The sequence below is a fragment of the Bombina bombina genome, chromosome 5 (assembly GCF_027579735.1).
Source record: "Bombina bombina isolate aBomBom1 chromosome 5, aBomBom1.pri, whole genome shotgun sequence".
NCBI lineage: Eukaryota > Metazoa > Chordata > Amphibia > Anura > Bombinatoridae > Bombina > Bombina bombina.
In genome coordinates, this window is record NC_069503.1 from 464,217,251 (window position 1) to 464,231,336 (window position 14,086).

A 14,086-nucleotide genomic window follows, 5' to 3' on the forward strand; every position below is an offset into this window, starting at 1 on the left:
GTTTTCAAATATATCCTTTACTTTGCCATTTGAAATAGCTGCTTTTGCCTCCTGAAATCACCACTACACAGAATATTTCAGTGATGTAGTATTGGTTATAGGAAGGATATGTAAACAAGAGACTGCATCATAAATCAACCTCATAGTGTGGAGTGCAAGTGAATGAGTCCATCCAACCAATATGAATGTCTAACCTGCAGCATCTCTGAATACAATAAACTTGTCAATTGCTTGTTTGAGATGCCCACTTTAAGAAGCAACAAAGATAACAAAATTACCTTAATGTCCATTTAAGTAAATTAATACATAATCAAGAGCCAGTGTAAGGGGCATTGGTTGCTAATTATATTTGCATCACATACAACATCATCTTAATATAAAGTACATTCAAATTACATATACAGTAAATTTACTAGAAATAAAAAAGCAACAACTTGAACACTTATTACGATCATTCACAACTGTATCTAATTTTTAAAAGAAAATGAGAGAAAATGAGCAGCTTGCTGTTTTATGGTTTGTTTTGTTCCTGCTGTTTCCATGACAATTTCCTGGCAGACCTCTTGGAATGTTTTTCAGAGCTTGTTCTTTGGAAAAGAGAAATGCTATAAAATACTTAATTAGAACTGTAGGAACACTGATTTATCAGCTGCTCACACTGATATACAATCTCTAGAACATTACAATCACAGGTACTATTGTTTTATGAACATTTTCTACAATTGCAAAGAGGTGAGGCACAGAAATCCTTACAGTGTATATGGCTGTGAATCTGTTAGGCAGCAAAGGGATTGATAGCTTTATACAGGTATAATATTTCATTGATTTTACTGTGATCTACTACACTATAGCTATTTCACTAGTATATAAATTATTTAATGTTCCTTTAAAGGGACATTGTAATTAATGATTTTCTTTAGTTCACTGATCAATCTAAAAGAGGATATTTAAAAATGTAATTGTAAAAAACAAAACTACAGCTGTACATATTTAAAGGGACATTCTAAAGCAAAAATAGCATGCAAATATTGCACTAATATTCTTTCCTACTTCTGTTTATTCACCACAAAGGGTTAAGTACCCCTTTGGAGCCACAACACATAGAAGTTCCTAAGCAGGACAGGACCAGTGATAGGCGGCTATATGCATATGCTGCTTCTAACTGGCTCATTGGCTTTGTCCTGCCCTGCAGTTGGAATGTATTCTGGATCCCAAGTGAAAATGTAGCTATGCAATTAACTCCTTTGCAAGGGTTAAATAGGCAAACAAGGGATAGTGCAAAAAGTAGATGCTCTAAAAAAAACCCATAATTTATGCTTACCTGATAAATTTATTTCTCTTGTAGTGTAGTCAGTCCACGGGTCATCCATTACTTATGGGATTATATCTCTCCCCAACAGGAAGTTGCAAGAGGATCACCCAAGCAGAGCTGCTATATAGCTCCTCCCCTCACATGTCATATCCAGTCATTCGACCGAAACAAGACGAGAAAGGAGAAACCATAGGGTGAAGTGGTGACTGGAGTTTAATTAAAATTTAGGTCTGCCTTAAAAGACAGGGCGGGCCGTGGACTGACTACACTACAAGAGAAATAAATTTATCAGGTAAGCATAAATTATGTTTTCTCTTGTTAAGTGTAGTCAGTCCACGGGTCATCCATTACTTATGGGATACCAATACCAAAGCTAAAGTACACGGATGATGGGAGGGACAAGGCAGGAACTTTAAACGGAAGGAACCACTGCCTGAAGCACCTTTCTCCCAAAAATAGCCTCCGAAGAAGCAAAAGTGTCAAATTTGTAAAATTTTGAAAAAGTGTGAAGTGAAGACCAAGTTGCAGCCTTGCAAATCTGTTCAACAGAGGCCTCATTTTTAAAGGCCCAGGTGGAAGACACAGCTCTAGTGGAATGAGCTGTAATTCTTTCAGGAGGCTGCTGTCCAGCAGTCTCATAGGCTAAACGTATTATGCTACGAAGCCAAAAGGAGAGAGAGGTAGCCGAAGCCTTTTGACCTCTCCTCTGTCCCGAGTAAACGACAAACAGGGAAGAAGTTTGACGAAAATCTTTAGTTGCCTGTAAATAGAACTTCAGGGCACGGACTACGTCCAGATTATGCAAAAGTCGTTCCTTCTTTGAAGAAGGGTTAGGACATAATGATGGAACAACAATCTCTTGATTGATATTCCTGTTAGAAACCACCTTAGGTAAAAACCCAGGTTTAGTACGCAGAACTACCTTGTCTGAATGGAAAATCAGATAAGGAGAATCACAGTGTAGGGCAGATAACTCAGAGACTCTTCGAGCCGAGGAAATAGCCATCAAAAACAAAACTTTCCAAGATAATAGCTTAATATCAATGGAATGGAGGGGTTCAAACGGAACACCTTGAAGAACTTTAAGAACTAAGTTTAAGCTCCACGGCGGAGCAACAGTCTTAAACACAGGCTTAATCCTAGCCAAAGCCTGACAAAAAACCTGAACGTCTGGAACATCTGCCAGACGTTTGTGTAACAGAATAGACAGAGCAGAAATCTGTCCCTTTAATGAACTAGCGGATAAACCCTTTTCTAAACCCTCTTGTAGAAAGGACAAAATCCTAGGAATCCTAACTTTACTCCATGAGTAACTCTTGGATTCACACCAATATAAGTATTTACGCCATATTTTATGGTAAATTTTTCTGGTAACAGGTTTCCGAGCCTGTATTAAGGTATCAATAACTGACTCAGAGAAGCCACGCTTTGATAGAATCAAGCGTTCAATCTCCATGCAGTCAGCCTCAGAGAAATTAGATCTGGATGGTTGAAAGGACCCTGAATTAGAAGGTCCTGTCTCAGAGGTAGAGACCATGGTGGACAGGACGTCATGCCCACTAGATCTGCATACCAGGTGCTATCAGAATCACCGATGCTCTCTCCTGTTTGATCTTGGCAATCAGCCGAGGAAGCAGCGGAAATGGTGGAAACACATAAGCCATGTTGAAACCCCAAGGGGCTGCTAGAGCATCTATCAGCGCCGCTCCTGGGTCCCTGGACCTGGATCCGTAGCAAGGAAGTTTGGCATTCTGTCGAGAAGCCATGAGATCCAGTTCCGGTTTGCCCCAACGATGAATTAGTTGAGCAAAGACCTCCGGATGAAGTTCCCACTCCCCCGGATGAAAAGTCTGACGACTTAGGAAGTTCGCCTCCCAGTTCTCCACGCCTGGGATATAGATTGCCGACAGGTGGCAAGAGTTGGACTCTGCCCAGCGAATTATCTTTGATACTTCCAACATCGCTAGGGAACTCCTGGTTCCCCCTTGATGGTTGATGTAAGCCACAGTCGTGATATTGTCCGACTGAAATCTGATGAACCTCAGTGTTGCCAACTGAGGCCAAGCTAGAAGAGCATTGAATATCGCTCTTAATTCCAGAATATTTATTGGGAGGAGTTTCTCCTCCTGAGTCCACGATCCCTGAGCCTTCAGGGAGTTCCAGACTGCGCCCCAACCTAGAAGGCTGGCATCTGTTGTTACAATCGTCCAATCTGGCCTGCGAAAGGTCATCCCTTTGGACAGATGGAGTCGAGAAAGCCACCAGAGAAGAGAATCCCTGGTCTCTTGATCCAGATTTATTAGAGGGGACAAATCTGAGTAATCCCCATTCCACTGACTGAGCATGCATAATTTCAGCGGTCTGAGATGCAGGCGCACAAATGGTACTATGTCCATTGCTGCTACCATTAAGCCGATTACTTCCATGCACTGGGCTACTGACGGGTGTGGAATGGAATGAAGGGCACGGCAAGCATTTAGAAGTTTTGATAACCTGGCCTCCGTCAGGTAAATTTTCATCTCTACAGAATCTATAAGAGTCCCTAAGAAGGGAACCCTTGTGAGTGGTAATAGAGAACTCTTTTCCACGTTCACCTTCCACCCATGCGACCTCAGAAATGCCAGAACTATCTCTGTATGAGATTTGGCAGTTTGAAAACTTGACGCTTGTATCAGAATGTCGTCTAGGGACGGAGCCACCGCTATGCCTCGCTGTCTTAGTACCGCCAGAAGTGAGCCCAGAACCTTTGTAAAGATTCTTGGGGCCGTAGCTAACCCGAAGGGAAGAGCTACAAACTGGTAATGCCTGTCTAGGAAGGCAAATCTTAGATACCGATAATGATCCTTGTGAATCGGTATGTGAAGGTAGGCATCCTTTAAGTCCACTGTGGTCATGTACTGACCCTCTTGGATCATGGGTAGGATGGTTAGAATAGTTTCCATTTTGAATGATGGAACTCTTAGGAACTTGTTTAGGATCTTTAAGTCCAAGATTGGTCTGAAGGTTCCCTCTTTCTTGGGAACCACAAACAGATTTGAATAAAATCCTTGCCCTTGTTCCGACCGCGGAACTGGGTGGATCACCCCCATTAATAAGAGGTCTTGTACACAGCGTAGAAACGCCTCTTTCTTTATTTGGTTTGCTGATAACCTTGAAAGATGAAATCTCCCTTGTGGAGGAGAAGCTTTAAAGTCCAGAAGATATCCCTGAGATATGATCTCCAACGCCCAGGGATCCTGGACATCTCTTGCCCAAGCTTGGGCAAAGAGAGAAAGTCTGCCCCCCACTAGATCCGTTTCCGGACAGGGGGCCCTTACTTCATGCTGTCTTAGGGGCAGCAGCAGGTTTTCTGGCCTGCTTGCCCTTGTTCCAAGACTGGTTGCCTTTCCAACCCTGTCTGTAACGAGTAGCAGTCCCTTCCTGTTTTGGGGCGGAGGAAGTTGATGCTGCTCCTGCCTTGAAATTACGAAAGGCACGAAAATTAGACTGTTTGGCCTTTGATTTGGCCCTGTCCTGAGGAAGGGAGTGACCCTTACCTCCAGTAATGTCAGCAATAATTTCTTTCAAGCCGGGCCCGAATAAGGTTTGCCCTTTGAAAGGAATATTAAGCAATTTAGATTTAGAAGTTACATCTGCTGACCAGGATTTAAGCCTTAGCGCTCTGCGCGCCTGGATGGCGAATCCGGAGTTCTTAGCCGTTAGTTTGGTTAAATGCACCACGGCATCCGAAACAAATGCATTAGCTAGCTTAAGGGCTTTAAGCTTGTTCATAATCTCATCCAATGGAGCTGTGCGAATAGCCTCTTCCAGAGACTCAAACCAGAATGCCGCCGCAGCAGTGACGGGCGCAATGCATGCAAGGGGCTGTAAGATAAAACCTTGTTGAACAAACATTTTCTTAAGGTAACCTAATTTTTTATCCATTGGATCTGAGAAAGCACAACTATCCTCCACCGGGATAGTGGTACGCTTGGCTAAAGTAGAAACTGCTCCCTCCACCTTAGGGACCGTCTGCCATAAGTCTCGTGTGGTGTCTATTGGGAACATTTTTCTAAATATCGGAGGAGGGGAAAAAGGCACACTGGGTCTATCCCACTCCTTGCTAATAATCTCTGTAAGCCTTTTAGGTATAGGAAAAACGTCAGTACACACCGGTACCTCATAGTATTTATCCAGCCTACATAATTTCTCTGGGATTGCCACCGTGTCGCAATCATTCAGAGCCGCTAACACCTCCCCTAGCAATACACGGAGGTTCTCAAGCTTAAATTTAAAATTTGAAATTTCTGAATCCGGTCTCCCCGGATCAGATCCGTCACCCACAGAATGAAGCTCTCCGTCCTCATGTTCTGCAAATTGTGACGCAGTATCGGACATGGCTCTCGTTTCATCGGCGCGCTCTGTCCTAAACCCAGAGCTATCGCGCTTGCCTCTTAACTCAGGCAAATTAGATAATACTTCTTTCATAACATTAGCCATATCATGCAAAGTGATTTGTAAGGGCCTTGATGTACTTGGCGCCACAATCTCACGCACCTCCTGAGCGGGAGGCGAAGGTACTGACACGTGAGGAGAGTTAGACGGCATAACTTCCCCCTCGATGTCTGGTGATAATTTCTTTACCGGTAAAGACTGACTTTTATTTAAAGTAACATCAATACAATTGGTACACAAATTTCTATTGGGCTCCACATTGGCTTTTAAACATAATGAACAAGTAGATTCATCTGTATCAGACATGTTTAACAGACTAGCAATGAAGGCTAGCAAGCTTGGAAAAAAACTGTCAGTGAATTTACAAGCAATATGAAAAAACGCAGCAGCGCTTTTAAAAACACAAAAAAACTGTCACAGTTGAAATAACAATGAACTAATTCAGTTATAGCCAACAATTTTAACAATAAATGTATGAATTTAGCAGAGGATTGCACCCACTAGCAAACGGATGATTAACCCCTCAATACCCACAACCGGATAATCAATTTTAGATTTAACATTTTTCTCACAGTCAAACACACTGTCACAGGTCTGCTGTGACTGATTACCTCCCTCAAAATTGAATTTTGAAGACCCCTGAGCTCTCTGGAGACGTCCTGGATCAAGGAGGAAAAGGCAGGAAGACTGTGCTAGAATTTTATCTGCACAACAAGGCGCTAAAAAAGGCCCCTCCCACTCATATTACAACAGTGGGAGACCTGTTACAACGGTTTCTATGCAGAAATAAACGTTAGCCATGTGGAAAAAAATCATGCCCAAAAAGATTTATCACCAAAAGTACCTTACAAAACGAATAACATGCCAGTAAACGTTTTAAAAACAACTTTTCCAGTGTTATGTAAAGTTATCACTAAGCCTGCTACCAGTCGCTTCTACTGCAGTTAAGGCTTATACATTTATTTCAGTATTAACAGTATTTTCTCAGTCAAATTCTAGTCCCTAGAAAATAACTCAACTGCGCATACATTTAACAGCCTGATACCAGTCGCTACTACTGCATTAAAGGCTGTACTTACATCATATGGGTAACGGCAGTGTTTTCTTAGTCAATTCCATTCCTAGAAAATATTATACTGCACATACCTCATTTGCGGAGGACCCCGCATGCTATTCCCCTTTCTGAAGTTACCCCTCCTCAGAATGCACGAGAACAGCCAGTGGATCTTAGTTACGTCTGCTAAGATCATAGAAAAACGCAGGCAGATCATCTTCTTCTATATACTGCCTGAGAGAAAAAACAGCACACTCCGGTGCCATTTTAAAATAACAAACTTTTGACTGAAGAATTAAGTAAAAAAACTCCTGTCTCCTCTCACAACCTCCTTTGTTGAGACTTGCAAGAGAATGACTGGATATGACATGTGAGGGGAGGAGCTATATAGCAGCTCTGCTTGGGTGATCCTCTTGCAACTTCCTGTTGGGGAGAGATATAATCCCATAAGTAATGGATGACCCGTGGACTGACTACACTTAACAAGAGAAATAGTGCATAGTGTGTATGTGTGTGTATATATATATATATATATATATATATATATATATATATATATATATATATATATATATATATATATACACATACATATATATATATACATATACACACACACACACACACACATACACACACACATACTGGAATTTTCTACATTTAGAATGATATATATTTATATATAAAAATCTGGAATTTTCTAACTTGTTATAAATGATAAGGAATGGATATTTTGAAAGGTACATTAAAAATGACTAATGATTTACTTGTTCACACCAAGCTGTGTGTCAGGAATCACATAGGTAGATGACAACATAGATCAGCTCTATGGCGTCTGTCACCATTCAGGTTTCTGTCAAAGTTTACAGTGTTTGGGGAGTTGCATTTGGTCTATACAGGCAGTGCGTCATTATGCAAATTAGAGAACGTACAGTACACCCATGTGACTTAAAGGATTTATCCGAGCATTTCAATTCAATCAAACTAATAGGTAGAAAGTTATTTGCAAGATTACAGTCACTGACAGAAAGGTAAAAAAATACGTAAATCCTTCCTTATAACTTTGTGGGGGGTTTTAACATAAAAAGGGATTATACTTTAGTCATTCCATAAGAGGCTGTCATGAGTTACCAGTCTGGATTACATATATAATTAAGATATATAAGTAATAGATTTAAGTGATTTATTTTTTTTTAAATAATTTTTGAGGAAAAATCCATCTAAAGATAGTTTCTATTTAAGATGTTATTTCTGCAGACACAAATTCAGTTTTAAGAACTACAAAACCAATAATATGTGATAATATCTTCAAGATACAAAAATTACCCAAAATAATCTGACAGAATCCTCTGGGAGAGCGCGACATTGTGAATGGATTAATTAAATTAATTTACCAACAAACAAAAATTAAACATTACAGCCATAAATATACAGCATCTTGCTATATATAATTAAAAAAACTATTCTATATTTCAGAATAGATAAGCTTTAGTTTCAGATTAACTTCTATTATTAAATTAGCTTTTTTCTCTTGGTATCCTTTGCTGAAGGAGAGCAATGCTCTACTGGGGCCTAGATGAACATTTGGTGAGATGGTGACAAGCAGCACAGTAGTACATTGCTTCTGAGCCTACCTATGTATGCTTTTCAACAATGAACAAAGCAAATTAGGTAAGAGAACCAAATTGTTAAAAATTGCATGTTCTTTATGAATCATGAAAGTTTAATTTTGATTTTACTTACTGTCCCTTTAATGCTATTGCTCCCCTGCAAATCTATGTACACAGAATCAACCCATACTAAGTTTCATGAAGCTCGCTGAATAGAACATTGTTTGGAGTGGGGTAGATCTGCACAAGGACTTAAGTGTGAGGAGGGAGGGGCAAGCATTAAAAATGAAATATAATGCTATTATTATTAAGGCAATCATTTTTCTCCTTCCACTAAAATACAGCTTAAAAGTTTATTAAATTTGAAATACTAGTCTTAAAGCCAGTGTACACGGACCACAATCCCCATCCACTTGGATCCCCTCTCCCTCCCTCCCCTTACCTGCTGCTGTCAACTTTTTTTTTTCTGTCCCAACCGCTCCTGCCCCCCCTCTCGCGGACCCTCGCCCGCCCCTCTCTGCTGTTTGATCCTCACTGACTGATCCTTCCATATGGCTAGGTATGTTTGTCTCATGTTGCAGTCTCTACTTCGCATGACTGCATCGGACAAACATACCTGGCCTTTAATAATATAGGATTAACCAATTAAAACTGGAGATAGTTAATCTCCCAATAATTTCATTCATTTCAATGATCTATCTATGCATATCTTTTGATATGGAACTAAATCAGTAATTGTCTGATATAATTGGAAAAAAATCTGAAAAATGATTATTCTAAAAATGAAAACCATGATTTAAATCAATGTAAATTGGTCTTACTGACTAGTGATGTAAACTGTGATTTAAATCAATTTGATTTAAAGTGATGGTAAACCTTAACTAATCAAATGCCATTTATTTAATTTTTGCCATTAAAAAAAAAAAATGTGTATCTTTTCTGTTTTTAATCCATCTGTTAAAGGGTTAAATTAATGTATATAGTAATGCTTCTATTGCAGTGTTTTGCCGGCCCACTTGGATGAACTTTTTTTTTTTATGAGAATTTTAGTGAACATCCAATCAGCATGTGTGTTATTTGACAATCTTGAAGTCCAGACCCTTTAAAGGGCCATAATACCCAAATGTTTTAACACTTGAAAGTGATGCAGCATAGCTGTAAAAAGCTGACTAGAAAATATCACCTGAACATCTCTATGTAAAAAAGAAAGATATTTTACCTCAAAAGTTTCTCAGTAGCCACATCCCATTGTAAAGGACTTCTAAGCAGCAAATCAGTATGTCTGTCCCGGGACAGCGGAAGGGGTGAGCTTACGTGCATTCTCATCTTATTTCCCTATTCAGTTTAAAGGAAGTTTGCTATGAAATCTCATGAGAGTTAAGTGAAATCTCATGAGATCGCAGTAAAAGAGTTCATGACCTCAGCACTGCTGATGCTGATTGGCTGCTGTTCATTTCTTCATTTTTTTTACCTGCAGCTGAGCATAACTTTTTACTCAGAACGTACTCTGCTGAGCTGAGGAAATTGTGAGGTAAAAACTTCCTTTTTTACATAGAGATGCTCAGGTGATATTTTCCTGTCAGCTTTTTACAGTTATACTGCATCAGTTTCAAATGATTTAGCATATGAGTATTATATCCCTTTAAAGCCCTTAGAAAGTATATGTAGAGAGTGGATTTGACTGCTGTATACATTACAGCCCAGCGAAAAAAAAAAAAAAATAGGATTATAAATCTTTTATTATTTAATAATATTAAAAAAAATAATAATTATGTGGCTTTACTTGCAAACTAATATATTTTTCATTGCAACATTCTTATAGTCTGACATTTACCATCACTTTAAACAAAATCCACAATGCCTATATGAAGTGCATTGTTGAAAGAAAAAAAAAAAAGTGCTGGTGTTCTTTCAGATCAGCCAATCACATCACTTCTGATGACGTGGAATCAGCTGTGTGACCACAAATTCCCTCACTGTGCATGCGCTCCACCGCAGGTAGCAAATCTTGACAAAGGAACTGATCTGCTACTTCCATTGTATGCGTTGTTAATTAGACAAATATACGCTGCACTGTAATTTCCCCATCTTCACTATCTTTTTGCATCCGTCTGTACCCCCCAGGCAGAGGCAAAAAAGATAGTGAAGATGGGGGAATTAGAGTGCAGCATATCTGATTAACAACGCAGTGATGTGTGGCGATTGGCATGCAGTGACACGTTCGGGAATGCGGTGGAGCGCAAGGGCAGTGAGAGAATTTGTGGTCAGACAGCTGATTCCATGTCACTGGAAGGGACGTGATTGGCTAATCTTATTAATTGGCTTATTTGACAGGACACAGGTACTCATTGATTGATATATAATGCTCAGTAACTTTGAGAAAAGCAAAAGGGACAAAGTTATTTACAACGTTTGATATATTTTGCAGCCTTTTCTTGTGAAAACTAAAGTATTTACATGAAATTACAAATATTACGTGTTATATGATGGCAGAGATAGTGGTACTTAGTTACGTACTGGTGAGTACCCCCACAAAAAATCCCTGCAAATATGTCAGCAAAGGTATCATAAGAGCATGAAGAAAGAAAGTTATGGAGAAGAATAAATCTGTTTTTCTCTCAGGAATAATAATAAAATGTTCTAATGTGCTAAAGCATTTTATTATTGTACTATTGCCTGCACCAAACTATTCCTCTCCCCTACAAAAAGGTTAAACAAAAGTCAGCTCGGAATGGGCAATTCCCATGTGTTTTCTTATTTCTTTTTATGTTTAAATGGTATATGTGTATATGGACAACACTATACGAATAAAAATACCAAACACCCTAATAAAGCTACTCACCTCTTCAAGTAGACGTGTAACAGCATCTATATCATTGTATGTTTTAGTCATCTGGCCCACTCTTTCAGCGCATAGAACTGTAAAAAGAATAAATAAACTGTGTAAACATTAAGTTGTTCATGTGTGAAAAGAATAAATGTTCAACTTCCATCAACAACATTTTTCTCATACTAAACATTGCCATAAACGTTCACTATTTAAAGGGATACAAAACACAATTTTTTTTTTTTATGATAGAGCATGCAATTTTAAGCAACTTTCTAATTTACTCATATTATAATTTTTTCATTGTTCTTTTGGTATCTTTATTTGAAAAAGCAGTAATGAAAGTTTAGGAGCCGGCTGTGAGTCTAACATTGGCCTAGCTATAAACGCTGGCAATAAAATAATGTTATCCATCATTCACCCAAGCCACTAATTATGTAAACTAGTCAACTGAAGCATTGTGCAAAACACTAGTTTTTACACAACTGATACACATGACATATACTTAAAAAGTCAGTAAATACCTTGTAATTACAAGACATTTCTGTTGTCTTGCTATAGAACATATAATTAAAGGGACAGTCTACTTGAAAATGTTTATTGTTTAAAAAGATAGATAATTCCTTTATTACCCAAATTCCCCAGTTTTGCATAACAAACACTGTTATATTAATACACTTTTTACCTCTTTGATTACCTGGTATTTAAGCATCTGCATACTGCCCCCTTATCTCAGTTCTTTTGATACTTACATTTTAGCCAATCAGTGTTGACTCATTAATAACTCCACGGGAGTGAGCAAAATGATACCTATATAACACATGAACTAGCACTGTCTAACTGTGAAACTGTCAAAACGCACTAAGATAACAGGCAGCCTTCAAGGGCTTAGAAATTAGCATATGAGCCTACCTAGGTTTAGATTTCAACAAAGAATACTAAGAGTATAAAGAAAATTTTATGATAAAAGTAAATTGGAAACTTTTATAAAATTACATGCCCTATCTGAATCATAGTTTCATTTTGACTGTCCCTTTAAATCGAAAATGTTTTAAAACAAACTAACATCTTGTTTGCTGAAGTTGTTTTTCAATAGCCAAACTTCACTCATCACTTGCCTTATTTGTGTCTGCAGCTAACACCGCTAGTCACTGTCATAATTGTCTATTAATATTATTTGCACAGTTTGTCAGTCTGTTATCTGTTCAAGCCAGTTAGGGAAGGATATGAAACATGGTTAGCTTTAATCATTTCCAGCTCTGATCACTATCTAGAAATTTTAGAGCAAAATTTCAAGAAATGGGGACAAAATAAATAATGTTGTTTTACTTTGCATAACTAAACATTTCATTATTAAAATCTCAAGATGCTTACTGTCCCAGTAATTGAAGAAAAACAAAACAAAAACAAAACTCAATATTAAAGTGCTTGACAGATCTTGGAATGTAAAATTCTCATTGTGTGGCCCACATTTTTGCATTCTTCTGCATCTATTCTTAAAAAAAAATAAAAAAATTCACCAGTTCCGCAGTCTTAAAGTTATAGTCTTCAATAAGTTCAATAGATGTTACAATTTCATGTGGCGAAATGTGTAATAAATATGTTAATCAGTTTCACTTTATATAAAATACGTTGCACATTGAATTATTTTATAAACCACTACTAAATTAGTAGCACTGGGTGCATACGTAGGATACAATAACACTGATTCACAGCAAACAAAAATAAGATATAAAATATGGACTGAACAAAGCAAATTATTACAAGAAAAAGAGGTCCCTCTTCATGGCTGAAGAGCTTACAATCTGCATATCTGTCCCATTGCCATTTGTGCCAACATTTAAAAGGATATTAAACCCAATTTGTTTTTTGATGATTCAGATAGAGCATGCAATTTTAAGCAACTTTCTAATTTACTCCGATTATAAATTTTCTTCGTTCTCTATGAACATTTAATTGAAAAAGCAGGAATGTAAGCTTAGGAGCCAGTCAATTTTTTTGTTCAGCACCCAGGTTAGCGCTTGCTGATTGATCGCTACATTTAGGCGCTACCCAGGTGATGAACCAAAGATGGGGCGGTTCCTAAGCTTACATTCCTTCTTTTTAAATAAAGATACCAAGAGAACAAAGAAAAATGGATAATAGGAGGTAATTAGAAAGTTGCTTACAAATGCAAGCTCTATCTGAATCATGAAATAAAACATTTGGGTTTTTAAAGAGTATTAAACTCAAAATTTAATTTCCCCTAAAATGTTTAATTACGCTTTGTGAGAAAAAAAAACTGCAGTACACTTTGAGGGTTTTTTTTTTCCCTGCTTTTCGTGTATTTCGTGCTAAAATTGTTTACTAGTCACCAGGGCCGGATTTACAGCCCAGGTGCCTGTAGGCACCAAAATATAAAGCTCCCCTAAGCTTCCCAATTACTTTTCCCTTCTGTGCTGGTGATCTTAAAGGGACATGAAACCCCAAAATTTTATTTCATGATTCTTACAGAGCCTACAATTTTAAACAACTAATCAATACTTCTATTATCTAATTTGCTTAGTTCTCTTGGTATCCTTTGTTGAAAAGCATGCCTAGGTTGGCTTAGGGGCTGGAAGCTCGCTGCTGATTGGTGGCTGCTCATATATGCCTTATTTCATTGGTTTACCAGTGTATTCAGTGAACTCCAGTAATGCATTGCTGCTCTTTCAATAAAGGATATCAAGAAAATAAAGCAAAATTTATAACAGAAGTAAATTGGAAAATTGCTTAAAAATGTACGTTCTATCTGAATCATAAAAGAAACAAATTTGGGTTTCATGTCCCTTTAACTAAGATAGCAGCTAGCAGTGAAATAACAGTACTGC

General features: G+C 38.1%; 1 protein-coding gene across 5 annotated transcripts in view; it reads right to left on the reverse strand.

Annotated features, from left to right (window-relative positions):
* Window positions 1-14,086, reverse strand: part of TRAK1 (trafficking kinesin protein 1) — a 353,264-nt gene that overhangs the window by 182,192 nt on the left and 156,986 nt on the right. For all 5 annotated transcript variants that reach the window (XM_053714340.1, XM_053714338.1, XM_053714339.1 and 2 more), the window contains one exon: window positions 11,253-11,329. In XM_053714340.1, coding sequence (XP_053570315.1) covers window positions 11,253-11,329 — 77 coding nt within the window. The remainder of the gene's footprint in view (window positions 1-11,252; window positions 11,330-14,086) is intronic.